The sequence below is a fragment of the Salmo salar genome, chromosome 28 (genome assembly GCF_965601325.2).
Source record: "Salmo salar chromosome 28, fSalSal1, whole genome shotgun sequence".
NCBI lineage: Eukaryota > Metazoa > Chordata > Actinopteri > Salmoniformes > Salmonidae > Salmo > Salmo salar.
Window position 1 is genome coordinate 21762035 of NC_138318.1, and position 27765 is coordinate 21789799.

Sequence of the window (27765 nt, forward strand, 5' to 3'; positions counted from 1 at the left end):
TGACATTATATTTAAAACGTGTTCAGGCTAGCAGCGGTAATCTGACAGGTAAAGGCCCCAGACTCCCCTGAGTAGGTCCTTTTAGTTGTTTATGGAACATTGACTTTATGGATGGCGAGTGGCGACCGATCAGAGACGCCTACAGTAACCTGCAGTTATGACCAATACACTCTCTCAGACCCACTCTACAGCCTCTACAAGGCTCTGTTTGCTCTGCTGTCTGTCTTAAGAGAGAGAGAGAGAGACGGGGGGAGAGAGAGAGAGAGAGAGAGAGAGAGAGAGAGAAAGAAAGGCGCTGTTTGTGTAGAATGCAGACGTCATTTTCAAAACACATCATTCTACCATCGCCTGCCCAAACCCACTGTGGCGTCACCACCTTGTTTGCTCCAGCCCAAAGCCCAAGAACACAGCTCTCAATGTAGAGGTTCCTGTCATTACTGACTCCCTCTCTGAGTAGTAAACACCTCTGTCAGGGAGAAGCTTGGCCTTTCATCGAGTTACTTACTTCTGGATTGATTTAATAAGGTTTTGAGAGTAGTATGCGCCCAAATGGCACCCTATTCCCTATACAGTGCACTACCTTTAACCGGACCCATATGGGGAATAGGGTGTCATTTTAGACGTAGCCATAGAGTTTGCGCCAGTTCAGGGAACAGAACCGAAAACTGGAAAATAACAAAAATGTTCTTGGAACAGAATCAGAACCGGGAACGAAAGTTATCTATACTGTTCTGGAACAGAACCGTTATTTTAAAAGCATGGGAACCATTTAATAACGCTATTTTATGTTCCGGGTATTTTTTTTACAGTCCCACAAAAAAACACAACAAAGCGCCTATGCAAAGTCACTCAGAAATGTATTCCAGTGTTTGCCTGCCAGCTGGAAATCTTTGGGAGTCTGTGCGCTCAGACCACTCCCAGACAGTCCTAGCAAGATTCTTGCTTGAAAAATTGCTCTTTCCTAAGAAGCTATTTTTGTTTATTTTTGACCATTTTAATTGAAAAAAATCATAGCAAGGTACTTAATTGTTACCCCAAAATTATTTGATATTGAGATAAAAACGGCTGCATTGGATCTTTAACAAAACTTTTTTTTTTAAATGGTGCTTTCATAATTTCACGTGGGGCCACTTTGTTTCTGGAGAGTGGAATCTAACATCAAAATTTCATCCAGAAATCTACAGATGTAGGATCTTAATTTGATCACTATTTTGTTGCTGCAGATGAGCTTTGTGATTTACATAAATGAACTGAAAACCTACACTAACACACGGTTATATTAAAAGTATTCCACTTTTCATGTAACCTCATTTTGACCAGGTAATAGCCCCACCGATCAAGCAACATTATAGACTAAACGTTCAAATCCTGTTGATGGAGGATTATTTTGATGCGACAATACAGGCCAAATTAAGATCATACATCTGCAGGACATCCGCAGGCCATCCAGAAGGTTGTTTTGTCTCTTCCATTGTGCAAGGGAAGGAAAGCAAACGGGTGCACAATTACGCTATTGAAGAACGCTGCAAGGAGAGAGGAGAGTCCCACTGTGGTCCTGTGTGGCTGACTTGGTAGAGCATGGCGTTTGGATTTGCACCACGAGGGTTTTGAGGTTTGAGCCCGCAGGGGCCACCCATACGAAAATGTATGCATGCACTACTTACTGTAAGTCGCTTTGGATAAATGGGACTGCCTAATTGCATATATTCCCACTTACGCTGGTGACTTTACGGTAGATCTGCGCTGCGTTCTGGCACTCGGAGTAGGGGTACTCTGAGGTGGCCATCTCCAGGATACACATCCCAAAGGCATAGACATCCACAGCCTCATCATACTTCTCCTCATACATCTCTGGAGCCATGAACTCTGGGGTACCTGGAGGAAAGGAGAGAGACAAGTCAATACCAATCACAAGAAAACATACACAAACAAATCTTCTGTAGGGGACAGACATTTCATTACACTGGGCATGCATCATAGGGTTGGAATCTGTGGCAGAGTGATCTAATAATGAGTATCTAGAAAGGGCAATGGACCTAAACTACAAACAACTAAAACTTGAAATGAATCCCTAAAACTAGATGACCCCAGTTGGGTGAATCCCATAGCGACCTTAAACACTCCCCAACATAGAATTACATATAGAACTAAATCAAATTATCGGCTCTCTGTGCTCACCAATGACACTTTTAGCGAAGGAGGCTCTTTTGAGTGTGGCCAGGCCCAGGTCTCCAATCTTGACGGAGCCGGTGGGGCCGGTGATGAAGATGTTGTCACACTTGAGGTCCCTGTGGATGATGGGAGGAGTGCGGGTGTGGAGGAAGTGGAGCCCCTTCAGGATCTGACGGCTCCAGCGCTGCAGTAGCTTCAGCTTCATCTCCTTAAACCTCTTCAGGTACCTGCAGGTAAACACAGGCTATTAGTATGCCTCACCTAAAGAGGCTCATATACTAACTGGTCTCCTTCCTTACCTACAGTACAGGCCAGACCAGAGAGGACTATCAGGAACCCATCTTTCAGTCTACATGGAAAACTATTTTGATCAACCCTTGTTTTCTATGAAGATTCTATGATCATGATAAAAGACAGAAAATATTAAAACGCTAGGAATTTGTACGGAGAAATTTGTGGAGGAAATGGGGCAAAACAGGCACAACAGTCTCCTCTACCACAACGAGTATTGAGGCCAGGTTGGGGCAGGAAGGACAAGCTCACGTTTTGAGGGTGCCTGAGGTCATGAGCTCGGTGACTAAAAGAATGCACTTGAGGCCCTTGGAGTTGTCCTTCCAGGAGTCGTAGAAGCGGACAATGTTTGGGTGCTGCAGACCCTTCAGCATCTCCACCTCCTCGCTGAACCTCTGCCGCTCCACCTTGGTCAGTTTACGCGTCTGCACGGAACACAAAATAGATATATTCTAGAATGATTACATACACAGTCAGAATTCCATTCTATTGGCAGAGCATCTTGCAGGGAACACACACAACACTCCATCCATCAGGCCTGACTTTGTGACTATAGTTTATTATCAAGACTCAATACAGAATTTATAAGCTTATCAAGCTGTGTCGAAAAATATGAAAACGTGTGTGTCCTAGAGCTAGAGGGAGGGAAAAACAGAACCACTGACATTTTTACCACCGTTGGTCATTCATCTTGCTGAAGCAGATTCCAGTGTTACATAGTTATATTTTTCCATAGAAACTTGAACTTCTACACATTTTAAGAGGAGGTTTCCAAAAGCTGTGAGAAATTGAACCAAACACAGTGTAATCACGGTGGGTAGGTGGGTGAATAAAGCCATTTTTGTGCAGAGTGAGGTACACTGTTAAAATAGAAAGACTCAAAACTCTGAAACCATGAAAAGTAGTACACCTAAGCTGAGATTTGGTGTTTCTGGAGGGTGTTTGAATGTAAACCCTATGTAAGTGCTATGATACACTGAATAGATTTCAAAACAGAATGGAAGTACTCTGAAACTGTCACGACTTCCACCGAAGATGGTCCTCTCCCTGTTCGGGCGGCGCGCGGCGGTCGTCACCGATCCTTTTTTCCTTTTCCGTTTGTTTTGTCTGTGGTTCTTTCACACCTGGTTTCATTTGCCTTAATTTCTGTGTGTATAATTACCCCTGTTGCCTGCCTAGGTTTGTGCGGGATTATTCATGTGAGGTTGCTCGTTAAGGTTGTGCCTTATTTGTGTTCACTTATTATACCTAGTGTGTATAAGTTTAGGAGCGTTGTTTTTTCCCCCTCCTTCCGTGAGTACTGGTTTCTCTGTTGTCAAGGGCGTTTATTTTGGTATTATAACTGACCTGTATGTTTGTGGACTTGCCTATTAAATAACGCATCTCGGACATCTCTGCTCTCCTGCGCTTGACTCCTTCACCTACCTCTAAACACAAGCTCGTCACAGAATCCTGCACCGCGCTTGATGGAGTCAGCAGGAGCTGACGTGCTCCTGACATCTATGGAGGAGCGCGTTCAACACCACACGGCAGTATTACACCGTCTGAGGACCGCGATGGATCAGGTGATGGCGACGATGGAAAGATGGGAGAGAGGTGGCCTTCCTACACCTCCACCAGCCACACTCCAACCAGTCCCACAACCCACTCCTTCGTCGCCTGGTCCCAGTGGAATTCGGCTTGCGCTCCCGAGGGAGTACGATGGAGCTATACCTGGCAACCGTTCACCCTGCTCCTTCGGGAGGTGAGAGCGTGAACGCCCTCGTCTCCTGCCTCTCAGGAAAAGCCCTGGAGGGGGCCAATGCGGTGTAGAACGATCCAGACTCGGCGAGGGACCACTACCCAGAGTTCAGGTGGGTGAACGTCTGTTCCATCTAAGGCAGGAGACGAGGAGCGCACAGGACTTTGCCCTAGAGTTCCGGACCTTGGCCGCAGGCGCGGGATGGAACAACAGGGCCCTGATCAATCGCTATAGGTGCAGTTTGCGCGAGGGCATCCGTAGGGAGCTAGCCTGTCGAGACACCACCCTCACCTTGGACCAGCTGGTAAACATGTCCATTCGGCTGGACAACTTGCCGGCGACCCGCGGACGTCCGGATCGGGCCCTGTCAGTTTCATCCCCCAGCCCCTCTGCTTCAACGCCCATGGAGCTAGGAGGTGCTGCAGCAAGGGTGACCAGAGGAGGAGCCCTTTCCTGTACCAGCTGTGGTCGTAGAGGGCACACTGCTGACCGGTGCTGGAGGGGCTCTTCTGGGAGTCGAGACGCCAGGTGAGTTGGCACTAGGCTCACCCAGAGTCCCCTGTTGGTCACATGTATGTGTTGATTTCTTTTCCTGAGTTTTCCCCTCATTCCCGGCATAAGGCGCTAGTAGATTCAGGCGCAGCAGGGAATTTTACTGACCGCGGTTTTGCGCATAGTTTAGGGATCCCCCTTGTTCAGATTGATAAACCCTTCCCAGTCCACGCCTTAGATAGCCGACCAGGGCTAGTCAGGGAGGCCACAGCTTCACTGGGCATGGTTATGCAGGAGGGTCATGAGGAGAGAATTAGTCTCCTCCTCATTGATTCTCCTGCGTTTCCGGTGGTGCTGGTTGGCCTGTCACAACCCTAAGATTTTGTGGCAACAGAGGGCTCTAAAGGGGTGGTCAGAGGAGTGCTCAGGCAGGTGTGTAGGGGTTTCCATCGGTGCAACGACGGTGGAGAGTCCAGACCAAATCTCCACCGTGCGTATTCCCTCAGAATATGCCGATTTGGCTATCGCCTTCTGTAAAAAGAAGGCGACCCAATTACCACCTCATCAACGAGGGGATTGTGCGATAAATCTCCTGGTGGACGCTGCACTTCCCAGGGGTCATGTGTATCCCCTGTCACAGGAGGAGACAGTGGCTATGGAGACATAGGTCTCTGAATCTCTTCACCTGCCTCCTCGAGTTTCTTTTTTGTGAAGAAGGAGGGAGATCTGCATCCGTGCATTGACTATAGAGGTCTAAATTCCATCACGGTGGGGTACAGTTACCCGCTACCTCTCATTGCCACGGCGATTGAGTCATTTCACGGGGCACGCTTCTTCACAAAACTGGATCTCAGGAGCGCGTATTACTTGGTGCATATCCGGGAGGGAGATGAGTGGAAGACAGCGTTTAGTACCACATCCGGCCATTATGAGTACCTCGTCATGCCGTATGGGTTGAAGAATGCTCCAGCAGTCTTCCAATCCTTTGTAGACGAGATTCTCAGGGACCTGTATGGGCAGGGTGTGGCGGTCTATATCAATGACATTCTGGTCTATTCCGCTACACGCGCCGCACATGTGTCTCTGGTGTGCAAGGTACTTGGGCGACTGGTGGAGCATGACCTGTACGTCAAAGCTGAGAAATGCTTGTTCTTCAAACAGGCTGTCTCCTTCCTAGGGTATCGCATTTCCACATCAGGGTTGGTGATGGAGTGTGACCGCATTGCAGCCGTGCGTAATTGGCCGACTCCAACCACGGTAAAGGAGGTGCAGCGGTTTTTAGGGTTTGCCAACTACTACCGGAGGTTTATCCGGGGCTTTGGGCAGGTGGCTGCTCCCATTACGTCACTGCTGAAGGGGTGACCGGTGCATCTGCAGAGGTCGGCTGAGGCGGACAGAGCTTTTGGTCGCCTGAAGGCTCTGTTTACCTCGGCTCCCGTGCTGTCTCATCCGGATCCCTCTTTGGCATTCATAGTTGAGGTGGACACGTCTGAGGCTGGGATTGGAGCCGTGCTCTCACAGTGCTCGGGTATGCCACCGAAGCTCGGCCCCTGTGCTGTCTTTTTGAGGAAGCTCAGCCCGGCGGAGCGAAACTATGGCATGGGGGATCGGGAGTTGTTGGCTGTCGTCAAAGCTCTGAAGGTGTGGAGACATTGGCTTGAGGGGGCTCAACACCCTTTGCTCATCTGGACTGACCACCGTAATCTGGAGTACATCCGGGAGGCGAGGAGACTGAACCCTCGCCAGGCAAGGTGGGCTATGTTTTTCACCCGATTTAGATTTACTATATCATATAGACCAGGTTCCCAGAACACTAAGGCAGACGCACTTTCCCGACTGTATGATACGGAGGAGCGGTACATCGATCCTACTCCCATACTTCCGGCCTCTTTTCTGGTGGCACCGGTGAGGTGGGAGGTGGACGCAAACATCGAGCAGGCGTCGGGTGTAGAGCCTACTCCACCACAGTGACCAGCTGGAAGGGTGTACGTTCCACTTGAAGTTCGTGACAGGCTGATCTGGTGGGCTCACACGTCCCCCTCCTCTGGTCATCCGGGCATCGGTAGGACGGTGCGATGTCTTAGTGGGAAGTACTGGTGGTCCACTTTGGCCAAGGACGTGAGGGTTTATGTGTCCTCCTGCTCAGTGTGCGCTCAGTGCAAGGCTCCTAGGCACCTGCCCAGAGGGAAGTTACAACCCCTTCCCGTTCCACAGCGGCCTTGGTCACACCTGTCGGTGGACTTCCTGACCAATCTGCCTCCGTCACAGGGCAACACCACGATCCTGGTTGTTGTGGATCGGTTTTCTAAGTCCTGTCGTCTCCTCCCTTTGCCCGGTCTCCCTACGGTCCTACAGACTGCGGAGGCCCTGTTTACTCACGTCTTCCGACACTACGGTAGTTTCTGATCGGGGTCCCCAGTTCACGTCCAGGGTGTGGAAGGTGTTCATGGAACATCTGGGGGTCTCGGTCAGCCTTACTTCGGGTTTTCACCCCGAGAGTAATAGGCAGGTGGAGAGAGTGAACCAGGATGTGGGTAGGTTTCTGCGGTCGTATTGCCAGGACCGGACAGAAGTTCATCCCATGGGCAGAGATGTCCCAGAACTCACTCCTCTACGAACCTGTTGCCCTTCCAGCGCGTGTTGGGGTATCAGCCGGTCCTGGTACCATGGCATCAGAGCCAGACCGAGGCTCCTGTGGTGGACGATTGGGTGAGGCGCTCGAGGGAGACCTGGGAGGCCGCCCACGGGTACCTTAAATGGGCCGAAGGGCGGCAGAAGGCAAGCGCTGACCGCCACCGCAGCGAGGCCCCGGTGTTCGCACCGGGGGACTGGGTCTGGTTCTCGACCCGAAACCTGCCCCTCCGCCTGCCCTGCCGGAACCTGGGTCCGCGGTTTGTGGGGCCATTTAAAGTCCTGAGGAGAATAAACGAGGTGTGTTATAGGTTACAGCTCCCCCTTATTACCGTATTAACCCCTCGTTTCATGTATCTCTCCTCAGGCCAGTGGTGGCTGGTCCGCTTCAAGAAGCTGAGGTGCGGGAGGTCCCTCCACCCCTCCTGGACATCGAGGGGGCCCCGGTGTATGCAGTTCGGTCCATGCTGGACTCGAGGCGTCGGGTGAGGGGCCTTCAGGACCTCGTGGATTGGGAGGGGTACGGCCCGGAGGAGAGATGCTGGGTGCCGGTGGAGGACGTATTAGACCCATCTATGCTGAGGGAGTTTCACTGCCTCCATCCGGATCGCCCTGCGCCTCGTCCTCCGGGTCGTCCTCGAGGCCAGTGTCGGCGCGCTGCGGGAGTCGCGCGTCAGGAGGGGGGTACTGTCACGACTTCCACCGAAGGTGGTTCCTCTCCCTGTTCGGGCGGCGGTCGGCGTCGCAGGCCTACTAGCCATCACCGATCCTTTTTTCCTTTTCTGTTTGTTTTGTCTGTGGTTCTTTCACACCTGGTTTCATTTGCCTTAATTTCTGTGTGTATAATTACCCCTGTTGCCTGCCTAGGTTTGTACGGGATTATTCATGTGAGGTTGCTCGTTAAGGTTGTGCCTTATTTGTTTTCATGTATTATACCTAGTGTGTGTGTATAGGTTTAGGAGCGTTGGTTTTTTTCCCTCCTTCCGTGAGTACTGTTTTTTCTGTTGTCAAGGGCATTTATTTTGGTATTATACCTGACCTGTATGTTTGTGGACTTGCCTATTAAATAACGCATCTCGGACATCTCTGCTCTCCTGCGCTTGACTCCTTCACCTACCTCTAAACACAAACTCATCACAGAAACACCCAAAATGTCTCTTCAATCTGAATATTTGTGTTTTTAAGAGAGCGTTCTGAAAACACTTGTTGATGTTTCAGTGCATATAAAAGGCAGCAACAAAACACAAAAGTAATGTTTTAGCAGACTGTGTCTCTCCTATAATCAAAGGGTTTTAAATTGCAATTTGTTTATAGCATAAATATTGATTATAAATAATTATTTAATTTTCAGTAAATATTTTTAAGAATAATTTTCTTAGAGCAGACTTTGCCAGTAATTATAGGCTACAGCTGCCAGGAAACTTTGTGTGATTATAAATAATGTTACAATCAAAATGTTTAGGGTTATGTAGGTTATAGCAGAGGTAACATGAGTTATAAAGTGGGCCTTCATCACTGGTATTCATGTGAGAAGGTGGATGTGAACATTTTAGTCATTTAGCAGACACTCTTATCCAGAGGATGTTGGGTTAAGTGCATTGCTCAAGGTTACATTTTTCACTTAGTCAGCTCTGGGATTCTAACCAGCAACCTGTCTGTTACTGGCCCAACACTCTTAACCACTAGGCTACCTGCCACCGTGAACCCAGGTATCCTGCTTGTCAACACACTGCCTTAGTCCACTCAGCAAGTCTTCAGGGCTGAACTGTTGTGGTGAACCACCTTTGTTATACTGAGCACATGGGCACTGATTCAGACTTGAGATAAGTAGACTCAACACGGACTTTTGTGAAATTCAACCTTTATTTTTTCTGTCTTTTGTTTAGACAGATTAGAAACAGGAGGAGACAGAGAAGGAGTTAAAGTTGGACAGGCAAAAGCAGGAATTGAACCCCTGACTGTTGGGACAGCAAAATGCCAAACTTATTTGGAATTTTACCCACTCAACCACACACCATGTGAGGAACTTAACATATCAGAAGACAAATGTTTAGATGATTAAAGGCAAAATGTGAACTTCAAACATTGTGCTGACGTACTGTTCAGAATTCCTCCAGTCTGGGGCATGGAGGTGGAAAGATGGAATTCGTGGCAGGTGTGCCCACTAGCTAACTCTATGGTCAAGTATAAAAATAGGCAAGGCCTTCACAAACTCAGAGAGGTGAGAGCACACCAAATGCTCAGATGAACTAGGCAACAAAAATACAAGAAAGTATGTGTCAATGAATACATTAGTATACAATGTTATCACACTGAAGAAGGAAACCAAAAAGGAATTCACTCAATAAGAACATTTGTTTTGTGTAGCATTTTGGCTGCTAACGCTAATAGTCCAAGTAAAACAGTCCTTTTGATCCATTGATCAGCTTTCTTGATGCCTCATGAAGTTAATTGACACGTCATTGTTTGCACCTTTCGTGCACTTGTGTTTTATGCAAATGAAGGCCTGCTTCTTAGTTAATACTGCTGGCTTGTTTGCCTACTAGATTTACGAGTTGTATCTGCTCTGATGTTTACCCTACATGCTACACTACATAGCCACTGCCATTTTACCCTGCTCTAGCTTTGGCCTACCACAACACATGTTATTGCATTCCACTTTTGACATTAATATTGTCATCTTGTTGCTATATTTGCAATGCTTAATCACTTATTCTATCCACTGGCTGGCCGATCCTAACTAAAGCCAATGAATACTAATGCCAACTGAACTGTAAATCATATTATCTAGCTCAACTGTATTGTGATGCAATTCATCTGAACAACCTTCCATACCATTCAACATCATCTGAATATAAAGACTCAGGTCAGAAACATTAGCATAATGGATGAACGGTGGATCACATTAAGTATTTCACTGTTGTATTTGGCGTATGTGACAAATACAATTTGATTTGATTGAGCCCTTAGCTGAAGTTTTGTACAAGTTTTGTATGTGTGTTACTGCTAACATTAGCAGTCATTGCCTGCATTATTGTTTTTATGGATGTGAAATATACTGCTCCAAAAAATAAAGGGAACACTTAAACAACGCAATGTAACTCCAAGTCAATCACACTTCTGTGAAATCCAACTGTCCACTTAGGAAGCAACACTGATTGACAATACATTTCACATGCTGTTGTGCAAATGGAATAGACAACAGGTGGAAATTATAGGCAATAAGCAAGACACCCCCAATAAAGGAGTGGTTCTGCAGGTGGAGACCACAGACCACTTCTCAGTTCCTATGCTTCCTGGCTGATGTTTTGGTCACTTTTGAATGCTGGCGGTGCTTTCACTCTAGTGGTAGCATGAGACGGAGTCTACAACCCACACAAGTGGCTCAGGTAGTGCAGCTCATCCAGGATGGCGCATCAATGCGAGCTGTGGCAAGAAGGTTTGCTGTGTCTGTCAGCGTAGTGTCCAGAGCATGGAGGCGCTACCAGGAGACAGGCCAGTACATCAGGAGACGTGGAGGAGGCCGTAGGAGGGCAACAACCCAGCAGCAGGACCGCTACCTCCGCCTTTGTGCAAGGAGGAGCAGGAGGAGCACTGCCAGAGCCCTGCAAAATGACCTCCAGCAGGCCACAAATGTGCACGTGTCTGCTCAAACGGTCAGAAACAGACTCCATGAGGGTGGTATGAGGGCCCGACGTCCACAGGTGGGGGTTGTGCTTACAGCCCAACACCATGCAGGACGTTTGGCATTTGCCAGAGAACACCAAGATTGGCAAATTTGCCACTGGCGCCCTGTGCTCTTCACAGATGAAACAGGTTCACACTGAGCACGTGACAGACGTGACAGAGTTTGGAGACGCCATGGAGAACGTTCTGCTGCCTGCAACATCCTCCAGCATGACCGGTTTGGCGGTGGGTCAGTCATGGTGTGGGGTGGCATTTCTTTGGGGGGCCACACAGCCCTCCATGTGCTCGCCAGAGGTAGCCTGACTGCCATTAGGTACCGTGATGAGATCCTCAGACCCCTTGTGAGACCATATGCTGGTGCGGTTGGCCCTGGGTTCCTCCTAATGCAAGACAATGCTAGACCTCATGTGGCTGGAGTGTGTCAGCAGTTCCTGCAAGAGGAAGGCATTGATGCTATGGACTGGCCCGCCCGTTCCCCAGACCTGAATCCAATTGAGCACATCTGGGACATCATGTCTCGCTCCATCCACCAACGTCACGTTGCACCACAGACTGTCCAGGAGTTGGCGGATGCTTTAGTCCATGTCTGGGAGGAGATCCCTCAGGAGACCATCCGCCACCTCATCAGGAGCATGCCCAGGCGTTGTAGGGAGGTCATACAGGCACGTGGAGGCCACACACACTACTGAGCCTCATTTTGACTTGTTTTAAGGACATTACATCAAATTTGGATCAGCCTGTAGTGTGGTTTTCCACTTTAATTTTGAGTGTGACTCCAAATCCAGACCTCCATGGGTTGATAAATTGGATTTCCATTGATTCTTTTTGTGTGATTTTGTTGTCAGCACATTCAACTATGTAAAGAAAAAAGTATTTAATAAGATTATTTCTTTCATTCAGATCTAGGATGTGTTGTTTAAGTGTTCCCTTTATTTTTTTGAGCAGTGTATAATGGCATATCAGTTGAATTTGAGGAATAACATGAGAAATACCTTACAGATCTTTGAACTGTCTTACTTTATCAATATAAACGTGAAAGACCTGTTCATGTTTAGTCATTTGATAATTAGCAAATAAAATTACTTTTGACCTTTTGGAATTACCAATGAGGAGTTTACCAGTACACGATATAAGAGCAGGGAATATACAATAAGAGGCACTCCCATTTACAGTATTTGGAAACTGCAGAACAATATATCTAATTCTGCACTAGACAGGATTCGAAACACAATCATTGTGTTTGGGAGCTTTAGGGAGAGGAAACAATACCAAAAGAGGGACCTAATTCTGGACTCTGCAGGACTCTAAAGACCATAGGGTTTTCAGCATTTTCCGGCTCTTATGTGGTGTTACAACACATGTCATATTTCAGAACACCTCAGGATGAATGTTTCAGTACATCTTAAATCTGTTCTAATACCCTGACAACCACGTGTTTCAATACTCCAGCAAAGTTAAGGTTTTGTCTTCTTTAAGGTGGTGGCAGCTCAGTTGCCACTAGTTTTAGTGTTACAAAGCACTTCATTTTAAAAGTGTATGAATGGTTTGATTGAGTCTCTAGTGTAGTGCTGCCGGGAGGCTGCAGTGGGTGGATAGCTGTTTGGAAAACACCAGAGAGACCTCTAGACTTCTACAACCATGAATCCTGCATTGAGGCTGTTCTGGGAAAAACTGAGGGTATGTTTATGTTTACAATTGACTGACCACGACTCCTTCCTCCCCTTTAGAGAAGGGGGCTGCCACTCGTTACCAGGCCCTGTCTGCCTCCCAAATGGCACCGTATTCCCTTTATAGGGCACTACTTTTGACCACGGCACAAGGCCCTGGTCAAAAGTAGTGCACAATATAAGGAATAGGGTGCCATTTGGGATGCACACCCTATCAACACTGGGAGCACACTATCTCAGAGAGGGAGGCATGCAAGGGGAGCCCCAAAAAAGCTGTTCCCGTTCCCACACCAACCGACGTCCATCAATTGCCAAACACTAATTCAATTAGAAGATCGATTCCAACATGGTGCCTCTGTTTTCAACACAGACCACTTAGGACATTTGACCAATGATTTTGTATGTATTTATGTGGAGAATTGGTGTAACAGTGACAGGAGTATGATGCGACTACAGGTGATACATTCTAGGACTCGTATGTTAGGATTACAGTAAATGATGGGAGACAGCTTCAGTGTCCTTGATAGTCAATTCTGAGTAAACTGTGATAGCATTAAATAATGATCCCACTGATCTGATTGGGTGTTTCCCCTGCCTCTGTTTTTATGAGACTAAATGAGGACAGACTGTCATTGAGTTGCAGCTGCAGAAGTCTGTGTACATGCACCTTCATTTGTGTGCATCTGTGTTAGGACAAGTGTGTTTAATCAGAACCCCAGAGCAGAGGACCATGTGTATCTACTGTTGATTGAAGACCTGACTGACAACCTGACTGGCCTGTTTATCTTGAAGACCCCTCTACAGAATAGCCCACTGTAGTGTGTATGTGCATTTAGCCTCATGGCTAACATACTGTCCAGTTGGAAGCCTTGGCAGCTCCTTAAACCATGGAGTTTACCACAGAGCTCACTCACTATACCACATGGCAAGCACAACACATTCAAATACAGAATACAGAGAATACATTTAGGCAACTTCAGACACTTTCCTGGAAGAGTCAATGTCTTATTCAGGTCTTCCTAAACTAAAGCCTGCAAGAGCCTGAAAGAATGTGCTGCTTCCTTCCGAAGGCGTCCTGTAACGTGTGTCTGATTACGGACTGATTATGTTGACTCATCCGAAAGCTGGAGCCAATGAACACCTATTGAATTTGGGATTGTTTTTTTTTATAAAATGTGTTATAAATTAAATATATTCATATTATTATTACTCACATAGAACAAATGTCAGGAATATTAAGGAATACCAGAATGTGAGTAAGTAAAAGTGAAAACATCAATTGTGTTGACTTTCTGCTCTCATTTTATGCTATCACGGGATAGGTTTGTTGTGTGATGGACTAATTTCACAGTGATGTAATGATACATTTTAAGCATAAACACATGTATTCAAACTACAGATAATTATGTACGATGAGTTGATGTGCCTTGTGTGGAAGTAAGACAATTTATGTTGTCAAATCCACTTAAACATGATGGGTCATCACATGCTTTCCAGATTCAGTAAATAGCACATCTTTAATATGGTTGGATTCAACACTGATACAATACAAGTGACAGACTAGCCACTTAACTTGGTCTGAACGTAAAGAGAAACCAACAGTAAGCGATCACACATGCTATGTTGTCTTAGTAGTGAGCAACCTTGGCTGGTCTGGAACGCTATAGTATAGTGGGGCCTCTGCTATTTCCTAGAGAGAGATTACAGCACTGATAGAGAATGCCACTTGGGTGGATATCATACAAGGTCTTATCCTGTTTTTCCACTGCTGTTCACTGCTGTATCAACTCAATGACAAAACACAGACAAACACCTCATAGATGTTGCACCTTAAGATATGCAACATAACCAAATACATCATGTTGTGCCATATTTATATGGCCTATGACAATGCATTAAATTGTAACAATCTAATCAAGTGTTTGTTTTACTTTAGTTTATTTGGTAAATATTTTCTTAACTTTTTCTTGAACTGCACTGTTGGTTAAGGGCTTGTGAGTAAGCATTTCACGCTAAGGTCTACACATGTTGTATTCGGCGCAGGTGACAAATAAAGTTTGATTTGATCTGGTTTATTTCCTTTCCTGAATACAGTAAGTCTACACATCTCCCAAATGTATTGTTGTTGCACTGCAGGGGTGTAAAATTTGAATTGGGGTCGCTAAATGTCTCCTCTCTCTTTGTTTGGCTAGAGAATATCAGAGAAGAGGCGAAGCTAGAGGGTCCACTCCCGTCACAATCTGTCCATGCGGGAATAGAGCGTTACTCAATGCATTTCTATGGGCTATTGGGCTTAATAAGCAGACTGCCTGCCTTCCTGCTTTGCGACAATGACTCCCATTGTTATTGCGGAGACAAGACCATCTCATCATTAAATACAGTGTCTCTGAGAATCTGTATTCATAGCCACTGAGAGGAGGGAGGAGAAGGAGGTGTGTGTATGTTGATTTGGGTTCTGGATGGATGGATGGAAGGGCTGCAGGAACAATTAAGGCCCTGTGCCAACTCCCTCCACAGTTACATAAGCAGTGTTGATGGTTGGACCGTTGGTATTAAAAACTCCCTGCCTGCCAGCAGCACCTCTATTATGCAAACTGGGAGACGGATGGACAACAAGTGTCAGCCAACACAGCATTAAAGGAGGTGTAGACTCTATGGCTTTACTTCAAAGGACAGGAAAGAAAGATCATGTAACACTGTCCTCATATAACATCCAAAATCCAAAACAAAGATGTTGTAACAGCACTGCTGTGATATCCATGCTGTGTGTGTGAGTGCAGTATATGGAAGATGAGGTTAGCATCAAGGGAGAGAAAGCGAGAGATCACAGCATGTTTGGTCTAGAATGAATGCAGTACCAGTGCTGTGGCTAACTTCTTTACGTGTCTTTCACCCATTACTACAATATGTATAGGTCATACATACTCCCCAGAGGCTCCTTTTTTGTCATTTATTTAACTAGGCAAGTCAGTTAAGAACAAATTCTTATTTTCAATGACAGCCTAGGAACAGTGGGTTAACAACCTTGTTCAGGGGAAGAACAACAGATTTTTACTTTGTCAGCTCAGGGATTTGATCTTGCAACCTTTCGGTTACAAGTCCAACACTCTAACCACTAGGCTACCTGCCACCCCATACAGATAGAGATTTCATACACAATGTTGATAACATCAGAAACAACAAAGTACCCTAACCATCAGGGGTTAAATGGCCTCTGTTCTGACTAGCACCCATCTTGAAGGATGGGTGACATCTGACATGTCAAGTTGGGGATTGAGGCTAAAGGGAGAGGAGAAGCTGGTTGACACGAGCTCACATGCCTTTGATATCCCTGGTCAGGAAACACACCGAGAGACAGACTGCGCAGTGTGAGGAACTGAGGTACCAGTGTACACTTTCCAAGAAAAACCTGACTTGCTCTCTGAATGTAGCGGGGGAGAGAGGGGAGGTTAGGTGGTTAGGGAGGTTAGCCATTAATCTAATAAGAAATCCGGATTCAGCCTGCCCTCTCTCTCACCGGGCTAGCACTCTGAAAACTGCTGCTTTAGTGGCACCTAAAGCAATTAACTACACAAGCAAAAGACTAATAGACCCAGATTCAAGATTTCTGTCTTTATGTGCATCCCGAATGACACCCTATTCCCTATAAAGTGCACTACTTTAGGTCTCTGGTCAAGGGACAAAGACTCTGTTTCATCAGGTTACATAGCTGCAGAGGACATAGCTGCAGCTCTGCAGTCTGTTTAATAAGAGTAACCTCTGCAGGCTGTACTTGTGATCTATCTATCTGTCTGTCTGTCTATGTTTCATGGAAAGGCAGTTCCGGACAAAGTGTTTGTTCTCTCGGGTCATTTCCCCTTGGATGGCATTACATTTATATACTGCTCAAAAAAATAAAGGGAACACTTAAACAACACAATGTAACTCCAAGTCAATCACACTTCTGTGAAATCAAACTGTCCACTTAGGAAGCAACACTGATTGACAATAAATTTCACATGCTGTTGTGCAAATGAAATAGACAACAGATGGAAATTATAGGCAATTAGCAAGACACCCCCAATAAAGGAGTGGTTCTGCAGGTGGTGACCACAGACCACTTCTCAGTTCCTATGCTTCCTAGCTGATGTTTTGGTCACTTTTGAATGCTGGCGGTGCTTTCACTCTAGTGGTAGCATGAGACGGAGTCTACAACCCACACAAGTGGCTCAGGTAGTGCAGCTCATCCAGGATGGCACATCAATGCGAGCTGTGGCAAGAAGGTTTGCTGTGTCTGTCAGCGTAGTGTCCAGAGCATGGAGGCGCTACCAGGAGACAGGCCAGTACATCAGGAGACGTGGAGGAGGCCGTAGGAGGGCAACAACCCAGCAGCAGGACCGCTACCTCCGCCTTTGTGCAAGGAGGAGGAGGAGCCCTGCCAGAGCCCTGCAAAATGACCTCCAGCAGGCCACAAATGTGCATGTGTCTGCTCAAACGGTCAGAAACAGACTCCATGAGGGTGGTATGAGGGCCCGACGTCCACAGGTGGGGGTTGTGCTTACAGCCCAACATCATGCAGGACGTTTGGCATTTGCCAGAGAACACCAAGATTGGCAAATTCGCCACTGGCACCCTGTGCTCTTCACAGATGAAAGCAGGTTCACACTGAGCACATGTGACAGACGTGACAGAGTCTGGAGATGCCGTGGAGAACATTCTGCTGCCTGCAACATTCTCCAGCATGACCGGTTTGGCGGTGGGTCAGTCATGGTGTGGGGTGGCATTTCTTTGGGGGGCCACACAGCCCTCCATGTGCTCGCCAGAGGTAGCCTGACTGCCGTTAGGTACCGAGATAAGATCCTCAGACCCCTTGTGAGACCATATGCTGGTGCGGTTGGCCCTGGGTTCCTCCTAATGCAAGACAATGCTAGACCTCATGTGGCTGGAGTGTGTCAGCAGTTCCTGCAAGAGGAAGGCATTGATGCTATGGACTGGCCCGCCCGTTCCCCAGACCTGAATCCAATTGAGCACATCTGGGACATCATGTCTCGCTCCATCCACCAACGCCACGTTGCACCACCGACTGTCCAGGAGTTGGTGGATGCTTTAGTCCAGGTCTGGGAGGAGATCCCTCAGGAGACCATCCACCACCTCATCAGGAACATGCCCAGGCGTTGTAGGGAGGTCATACAGGCACGTGGAGGCCACACACACTACTGAGCCTCATCTTGACTTGGACATTACATCAAAGTTGGATCAGCCTGTAGTGTGGTTTTCCACTTTAATTTTGAGTGTGACTCCAAATTCAGACCTCTATGGGTTGATAAATTGGATTTCCATTGATTATTTTTGTGTGATTTTGTTGTCAGCACATTCAACTATGTAAAGAAAAAAGTATTTAATAAGATTATTTCATTCATTCAGATCTAGGATGTGTTATTTTAGTGTTCCCTTTATTTTGTTGAGCAGTGTACATTTATATAACACTTTTATCTACCATGGTCTGACCCTGTAAAAACAAGGTAGTAGCAACAATGGTAACATTTTTGCTGTATGATCTATTTCATTCAGGGTCAAGCAGGGTCAAAATGAATAGAGAATTTGTCACATGGATGATGCTGGACAGACGAAGCTGATACGGGGAGTCAAACATTTAATATAGAACGGACATGGAATGAGACAGGAACAGCGTCAGCATACAAGAAAACAAAGACAAAAAACAATCAATACAGCAGTGGGGAACAGAGCAAGGGAACTGACAAATATAGAGGAGGAAATAAACAGATGAGTCAGTCCAGGTGAGTCCAATATTGCTGATGCGCGTGACGAGGGAAGGCAGGTGTGCGTAATGGATGGAAGGAGTGTGTGATGCAGGGCCGCCTGGCGCCCTCAAGCACCAGGGGGGGAAGAGCGGGATGAGACGTGACAGAATTAGAGAATGTTCACTCAGCAAGCAGTAATAGAAACCTGCTGTCTTTTTGGCCAATAAAACCCAGATTAATTACCTTTGGGACTTTACAAGCTTCCTCCCCTCTTAGCGTTATCAGACTAGATGGAATGCAGAACGTCCTCTCCCTTTACTTCTATCAGAGATAGTAACCCTAAGGTCAGACAAAGGTTCTGTCCCAAATTGCACCCTATTCCCTATTTAGTGCACTACTTTTGACCAGAGCCTATGCGGGGGGTCCTGGTCAAAAGTAGTACATTATATAGGGAATAGGGTTCCATTTTGGATGCTGACCCAGTTACCTCACAGGTCAGAGTGGTCATCAGGGCAGCATCAGTCCCACTCAGAACTTACCCAGGAGGATATAGAGACAGTAGACTTGAGGGATCCTTCCCACACTAGATGGTAAATGTTTCCACATCTCTGAGAAATCCTGACTTGTTCCAGGATAGACATGACTAACTCGTGTACTTACTGCTCACTATTTATTTGAAGCATGACTTACATGAGACTTACAGCACAAACATCTTAGCAACTCTTGCCCCACAAATAAATAAGTTCTTATTCAACAGGATGATCAAATTAAGATCTGTATGACTGCATCCCAAATGACACCCCACTACTTTTGACCCAGGCCTTGGTCAAAAGTAGTGACCTACAGAGGGAATAGGAGTTGCTGGCTTTGTCTTGAAGAATGAATGGATGGCTCTAAAAGATAATAGTGTTTTATGACACAATTTATTCAGTTCCAAGGACAGTCAGTCAGGCACAAGTGCAGATTTTCCTTTCATACACTCGCCTACTATCTAGTAAAACCTCCAAACAAGGCCAAATGTCCAGGTCAACGGTAGCCTAAATAGTTCCCCTCTGGAACCCTTTTCCCTATTTAGTGTACTACTTTATAGGGAATAGGGTTCCATTTGGGACACACACTGAGGGTGGAATGGAGTAGGTTGGTTATGCTTCATAGTAGCCTATAGGCATTATAAATCACCCAATGACTCTTCAATCTGCTCCTGAACATGAAAAAACCTAATGATACACTTCAACACGATGATGTAATCCTACCGAACAGCTGATAGAACAAATGACGGGCTATATGCATAGTTGTATATTACCCTCTGTAGTTACTGAGAACACATTCTCTTTTACAATAACAACCTGGAATTCACAGCCTTGTCTCCAGCCACATCCTTCCCTCTACAGTACTTCACACAAACGTATGAAATCTGAAGGAGCCCAGACATACTTGGCAAACACAGGAAGAACATTTTAGCAAATACAATTATTTTCCATCCTAAAAAATACTGTGAATGTGTACCACTGGTTGTTAGAAGCCTATTTCCACTGGCTTGAGAGACCGAATTTCACGAGGCTAATGTGTCAGAATTCAATAAATAGGTTACGTATTATATGAGGTTTCTTACACCTCTGGAGCTAGGTAAGCAACACAAGTTTTGCTGTTCAGTGTATCGGAGCAGAAAACTTAACAGGCTGTCAAGTTCCTTCAAGGTTATGTCTTACACCAGTCGTAAAGGAACTGGGAGGAACACAGAGCTCTTAAACTGGGCTTAAAGGAGTCTCTTGCATTGCACTGGACAGGTAACAGTGGGCCCGTTTCAAATGGCACCCTATTCCCTATATAGGGCACTTCTTTTGACCAGAGCCCCATAGGCTCTAATCAAAAGTAATGCACTATGTAGGGAATAGGGTGCCATTTGGTATGCAGACTAAGTCTCCTGCATGACACTGAGCCATTACTTCCAAAAGTAGTGAGTACATGTTGTTTTGCCTGGTATAATGAATCCATTCTCTGTTCATATATAATGTGAGCAAGGTATATCCCAGTGATTACAGAGGGCTGAATAACAGACACAGCATAGCCCAATAATCAGGCCACTCAGTTGCTTTTTCCACAAAACAGTGTGATGTCTAATGTTGTACTACCCATTAGTAGTGTCCATTAGATTAGCAAGAGGCAAGTACATTTATCGTATAGCAAACCAGGAAAGCACACTGTGTGTACACAAAGATGCCCTACTAAGCATGAATTCTACCAGGTTTACAGCAAGTAGTACCCTGTAATCAAATCAGAGGAGTTTGGTAGGAGGAGATATAGGAGGATGGGCTCACTGTAATAGCTGGAATGGAATTAATGGAACGGAGTCAAACATGTGGTTTCCATATGTTAAATCTGTTTGACCCAATTCCATTTACACTGGCAGGTAGCCTAGTGGTTAGAGCGTTGGTCCATTAACTGAAATGTTGCTGGCACGAATCCCTGAGGTGAAAAATCTGTCAATGTGCCCTTGAGCAAGGCACTTGACCTTAATTGCTCCTGTATGTCACTCTGGAAAAGAGCATCTGGTAAATGTATTTATGCCATTACAATAAGCTAGTCCTCCTATAGCTCCTCCCACCAGCCTCCTCTGAATCAAATATTATAAAATATATATATTATCTATTGGGTACTTTCTAACAACAAGGATGTATGTATGTACAATATTTGTGAGGGACCCAGAAATAGTCTGAGAAAAAGATTTAGAACCATGGTGTCTGGCATTCTTTAGTGCAGGTAATTCGCCTTACCACATGTGGAAATGTCCATATTCCACAGTCAAGGAGATGTGGTACTCTACCATACAGATGTAGAATCTTAATTTGAGCCAGTTTGCTACCGCCGGCAAATAATCATGCAGCAACTGGAAATGTGAATTATTATGTGGATTATAATTAATTGCCATTTTTGCAGGGGTTGATACATTCTCCGTAAGGGAAAATCAAGTCTGAAATTTCTAATGGAAATTATACTTCAGAAGCCTTTTTAAACATCAATTACACTGTTTAACAATGCAACAGGGTGATCAAATTAAGATCTGTATCTCTGCCTCCCAAAAGGCACTCTATTCCCTACATAGTGCACTACTTTTGACCGAGGCATTAGGGAATAGGGTGCCATTTGGGACACTACCTCAGTTCTATTTGTCACTTTTACTAAGGGGTAATGTTACAGAGAGAGGACAACACTGTATTGTCCAGTGCCAAGCAGGGATATAGTTAACAACATGATGGTATGCAAGAGGAGAGGTGAGCCCTTCATAGTGCCCTTCAGAGCCACAGGAAGGAAGCCAACCACCTGAATGATTAATAGACCAACACTGGATACCTTGATGCCTGGGGATTCAACTCTATCCAATGACGTCACCATCCAATGAGATAGTGGCAATAACTACTAGCATTGTGTCAACATGGACATGATATATTTTACTTTGGGTAACATTTGTTTAGATATCCAGTTGTCCACCTTTCCACACTCTAGCTGGGTTGCTTTCTTTAAAAAGAGCAAGGTTGGGTTGTTGATGCTGGGTTATTTATGCTGGGTTATTGAGATATGACCCAGAGCGTCAGATCAGAAGACTGGAGGCGTGGATTAGCAGGGGTGTGGCTTTCAGATAGTTATTTTTGGCCACCCATGAGAGTAAACATATTTCTGGTTAATCTGTTCTGTTGTATTGTTATCACATGTTAATGTTGAACACTGACACGTTTGTAACTTTAATGAGGCTTGTTGAGATAGTTACCACTTTGTTACAATAGGTAACATTATACATTTTCTATAAACATTTCTCATGCCCAAAACTATTGAAGTAGAATGTACATTTGCGGTGTAAAAATCTAACATGATGAACAGGAATTATATTTCCTCTCACATGTGGTCAAAATAACTATCTGAAATCCACATCCCTAATAATCCACATCTCCAAAAAATAACCTAAAGATTGCATTAAAGAGAAACTGAACACGCCGATTGGTACGTGTGTTTTTCTGTTGCTCATTAGAAAAACAAGGTTTCAGCCTTGGAGGTGTGTTTCCTGTCTGATTCCGCATTTTATTAACAATATTTGTCCCCCATGAGACACCGTAGAAGCGGAAGCCTATTTCACTTCCTCAAAATACCCAGAATGAATATAAGATAATGTACAGTACCAGTCAAAAGTTTGGACACACCTACTCATTCAAGGGTTTTTCCTTATTTTTAGTATTTTCTACATTGTAGAGTAATAGTGAAGACATCAAACCTATGAAATAACACGTATGGAATCATGTAGTAACCAAAAAAAGTCTTGACATTCTCTCAACCAGCTTCACCTGGAATGCTTTTCCAACAGTCTTGAAGGAGTTCCCACATATGCTGAGCACTAATTGGCTGCTCTTCCTTCACTCTGTGGTCCAACTCATCTCAAACCATCTCAACTGGGTTGAGGTCAGGTGATTGTGGAGGCCAGGTCATCTGATGCACCACTTCATTACTCTCCTTCTTGGTCAAATAGCCCTTACACAGCCTGGAGGAGTGTTTTGGGTCATTGTCCTGTTGAAAAACAAATGATAGTCCCACTAAGCGTGAAACCAGATGGGAAGGCGTATCGCTGCAGAATGCTGTGGTAGCGATGCTGGTTAAGTGTGTCTGTCCAAAGGACAGATTTCCACCGGTCTAATGTCCATTGCTCGTGTTTCTTGGCCCAAGCAAGTCTCTTCTTATTATTGATATACTTTAGTAGTGGTTTCTTTGCAGCAATACAACCATGAAGGCCTGATTCATGCAGTCTCCTCTGAACAGTGTCTGTTACTTAAACTGTTACTTGAACTCTGTGAAGCATTTATTTGGGCTGCAATCTGAGGTGCAGTTAACTCTAATGAACTTATCCTCTGCAGCAGAGGTAACTCAGGGTCTTCCTTTCCTGTGGCGGTCCTCATGAGAGCCAGTTTCATCATAGCGCTTGATGGTCCTTGAACTGTACTTGAAGAAACTTTAAAAGTTCTTGAAATTTTCTAGAATGACTGACCTTTATGTCTTAAAGTAATGATGGACTGTAATTTCTCTTTGCTTATTTGAGCTGTTCGTGCCATAATATGGACCAAATAAGATTATCTTCTGTATACCACCCCTACCTTGTCACAACACAACTGATTGCCTCAAACGCATTAAGAAGGAAAGAAAGTCCACAAATTAACTTTTAACAAGGCACACCTGTTCATTGAAATGCATTTCAGGTGACTACATCCTCATGAAGCTGGTTGAGAGATTGCCAAAATTGAGCAAAGCTGTCATTTTTTTATTCATTTTTTTATTTCACCTTTATTTAACCAGGTAGGCCAGTTGAGAACAAGTTCTCATTTACAACTGTGACCTGGCCAAGATAAAGCAAAGCAGTGCGACACAAACAACACAGAGTTACACATGGGATAAACAAACATACAGTCAATAACACAATAGAAAAATATATATATGGTGTGTGCAAATGCAGTAAGATTATGGAGGTAAGGCAATAAATAGGCGATAGTGGCGAAATAATTACAATTTAGCAATTAAACACTGGAGTGATAGATGAGCAGAAAATGAATGTGCAAGTAGAGAAAATAAAAAAACAATATGGGGATGAGGTAGTTGGGTGGGCTATTTACAAATGGACTGTGTACATGTGCAATGATCGGTAAGCTGCTCTGACAGCTGATGCTTAAAGTTAGTGAGGGAGATATAAGACTCCAGCTTCAATGATTTTTGCAATTCGTTCCAGTCATTGGCAGCAGAGAACTGGAAGAAAAGGCGGCCAAAGAGGAGTTGGCTTTGGGGATGACAGTGAAATATACCTGCTGGAGAACGTGCTATGGGCGGGTGCTGCTATGGTGACCAGTGAGCTGAGATAAGGCAGGGCTTTACCTAGAAATTACTTATAGGTGACCTGGAGCCAGTGTGTTTGGCGACAAATATGAAGCGAGGGCCAGCCAACGAGAGCATACAGGTCGCAGTGATGGGTAGTATATGGGGTTTTGGTGACAAAACGGATGGCACTGTCATATACTACATCCAATTTGCTGAGTAGAGTGTTGGAGGCTATTTTGTAAATGACATCGCCAAAGTCAAGGATCGGTAGGATAGTCAGTTTTACGAGGGTATGTTTGGCAGCATGAGTGAAGGACGCTTTGTTGCGAAATAGGAAGCCGATTCTAGATTTAATTTTGGATTGGAGATGCTTAATGTGAGTCTGGAAGGAGAGTTTACAGTCTAACCAGACCCCTAGGTATTTGTAGTTGTCCACATATTCTAAGTCAGAACCGTCCAGAGTAGTGATGCTAGTCGGGCGGGCGGGTGCGGGCAGCGATCGGTTGAAAAGCATGCATTTAGTTTTGCTTGCATTTAAGAGCAGTTGGAGGCCACGGAAGGAGTGTTGTATGGCACTGAAGCTCGTCTGGAGGTTAGTTAACACAGTGTCCAAAGAAGGGCCAGAAGTATACAGAATGGTGTTGTCTGCGTACTGGTGGATCAGAGAATCACCAGCAGCAAGAGCGACATCATTGATGTATACAGAGAAAAGAGTCGGCCCGAGAATCGAGCACTGTGGCACCCCCATAGAGACTGCCAGAGGTCTGGCCAACAGGCCCTCCGATTCGACACACTGAACTTTATCTGAGAAGTAGTTGGTGAACCAGGCGAGGCTGTCATTTGAGAAACCAAGGCTGTTGAGTCTGCCGATAAGAATGCAGTGATTGACAGTCGAAAGCCTTGGCCAGGTTGATGAAGACGGCTGCACAATATTGTCTCTTATTGATGGCGGTTATGATATCGTTTAGGAACTTGAGCGTGGCTGAGGTTCACCCATGACCAGCTCGGAAACCAGATTGCATATTGGAGAAGGTACGGTGGGATTCTAAATGGTCAGTGATCTGTTTGTTAACTTGGCTTTCAAAGACTTTAGAAAGGCAGGGTAGGATAGATATAGGTCCGTAACAGTTTGGGTCTAGAGTGTCTCCCCCTTTGAAGAGGGGCATGACCGCTGCAGCTTTCCAATCTTTAGGGATCTCAGACGATACGAATGAGAGGTTGAACAGGCCAGTAATAGTGGTTGCATCAATTGTGGCAGACACTTTTAGAAAGAGAGGCTCCATATTGTCTAGCCCAGCTGATTTATAGGGGTCCAAATTTTGCAGCTCTTTCAGAACAGCTTTCTGGATTTGGGTGAAGGAGAAATGGGGTAGGCTTGGGCAGGTTGCTGTGGGGGGTGCAGAGCTGTTGACCCGGGGTAGGTGTAGCCAGGTGGAAAGCATGGCCATCCGTAGAAAAATGCTTATTGAAATTCTCGATTATCGTAGATTTATTGGTGGTGACAGTGTTTCCTAGCCTCAGTGCAGTGGGCAGCTGGGAGGAGGTGCTCTTATTCTCCATGGACTTTACAGTGTCCCAGAACTTTTTGGAGTTTGTGCTACAGGATGCACATTTCTGTTTGAAAAGGCTAGCCTTTGCTTTCCTAACTGCCTGTGTATACTGGTTCCTAACTTTGCTGAAAATGTGCATATCGCGGGGGCTATTCGATGCTAATGCAATATGCCACAGGATGTTTTTGTGCTGGTCAAGGGCAGTCAAGTCTGGAGTGAACCAAGGGCTATATCTGTTCTTAGTTCTACATTTTTAGAATGGGGCATGCTTATTTAAGATGGTGAGGAAAGCACTTTTAAAGAATCACCAGGCATCCTCTACTGACGGAATGAGGTCAATATCCTTCCAAGATACCCGGGCCAGGTCAATTAGAAAGGCCTGCTCGCTGAAGTGTTTTAGGGAGTGTTTGACAGTGATGAGGGGTGGTCGTTTGGCCGCGGACCCATTACGGATGCAGGCAATGAGGCAGTGATCGCTGAGATCCTGGTTGAAGACAGCAGAGGTGTATTTAGAGGGCAGGTTGGTCAGGATGATATCTATGAAGGTGCCCGTGTTTACAGATTTAGGGTTGTACCTGGTAGGTTCCATGATCATTTGTGTGAGATTGAGGGCATCTAGCTTAGATTTTAGGACGGCCGGGGTGTTAAGTTTAGGTCACCGAACAGTACAAACTCTGAAGATAAATGGGGGGAAATTAATTCACATATGGTGTCCAGGGCACAGCTGGGGGCTGAGGGGGGGTCTATAACAAGCGGCAACAGTGAGAGACTTATTTCTGGAAAGGTGGATTTTTAAAAGTAGAAGTTCGAACTGTTTGGGCACAGACCTGGATAGCATGACAGAACTCTGCAGACTATTTCTGCAGTAGATTGCAACTCCATCCCCTTTGGCAGTTCTATCTTGGCGGAAAATGTTGTAGTTGGGGATGGAAATGTCTGAATTTTTGGTGGCCTTCCTAAGCTAGGATTCAGACACCGCTAGTACATCAGGGTTGGTGAAGTGTGCTAAAGCAGTGAATAAATCAAACTTAGGGAGGAGGCTTCTTATGTTAACATGCATGAAACCAAGGCTTTCACAGTTACAGAAGTCAACAAATGATAGCGCCTGGGGAATAGGAGTGGAACTGGGGGCTACAGAGCCTTGGTTAACCTCTACAACACTAGAGGAAGAGAGGAGGAGTAGGATAAGGTTACGGCTAAAGGCTGTAAGAACTGGTCGTCTAGTGCGTTGGGGACAGAGAATAAAAGGAGCAGATATCTGGGCGTGGCAGAATACATTCAGGGCATAATGTACAGACAATGGTATGATAGGATGTGAGTACAGTGGAGGTAAACCTAGGCATTGAGTGACAATGAGAGAGGTTTCGTCTCTGTAGGCACTAGTTAAGCCAGGTGAGGTCTCCGCATGTGTGCGGGGTGGGACAAAAGAGCTATCTAAGGCATTTTGAGGAGGACTGAGGGCTCTACAGTGAAATAAAACAATAAGAACTATCCAAAACAGCAGTAGACAAGGCATATTGACTTCTGAGAGAGGCATGAAGCAAACACAGGTGTTGATCAGCAGAGCTAAGACAACAACGGGTAAATGGTGATGAGCGGGTCAGTTAGGTACATACAGGACCTGAGTTCGAGGCTGGGGCTGACAGGTACACAAAATGAGGTACTGTGTTATTGAAACAGTCCAGGGGGCATCAGCTGTGTAGCCAAGTGATCATAGGGTCAAAAGAGCAGCAATAGGTGAGTCAGGGTGCTGTTCGGTAGTTACTACTATGCTAGGAGAGCAGGGGACACAGCGTTCAGAAAAGCTAGCAGGCCAGGGCTAGTAGATGGTTCTTCGGAGACATCGTAACAGAATAGCCTGTTGAAACTACATCAGGCAATCACGTCGACAGTCCAGTCGTGATGGATCGGCGGGGCTCTGTGTCGACAATAAATGGTCCTGTCCA

The 27765-nt window shown here is 45.6% G+C and overlaps 1 protein-coding gene across 3 annotated transcripts in view; it reads right to left on the reverse strand.

Moving 5' to 3' along the window:
* The window catches only part of wnk4a (WNK lysine deficient protein kinase 4a), a 74290-nt gene that overhangs the window by 23956 nt on the left and 22569 nt on the right, over window positions 1–27765 (reverse strand). For all 3 annotated transcript variants that reach the window (XM_014179865.3, XM_014179864.3, XM_014179863.3), the window contains exons 3-5: window positions 2716–2888; window positions 2179–2399; window positions 1718–1875 (exon numbers count right to left, since the gene is read on the reverse strand). In XM_014179865.3, coding sequence (XP_014035340.3) covers window positions 1718–1875; window positions 2179–2399; window positions 2716–2888 — 552 coding nt within the window. The remainder of the gene's footprint in view (window positions 1–1717; window positions 1876–2178; window positions 2400–2715; window positions 2889–27765) is intronic.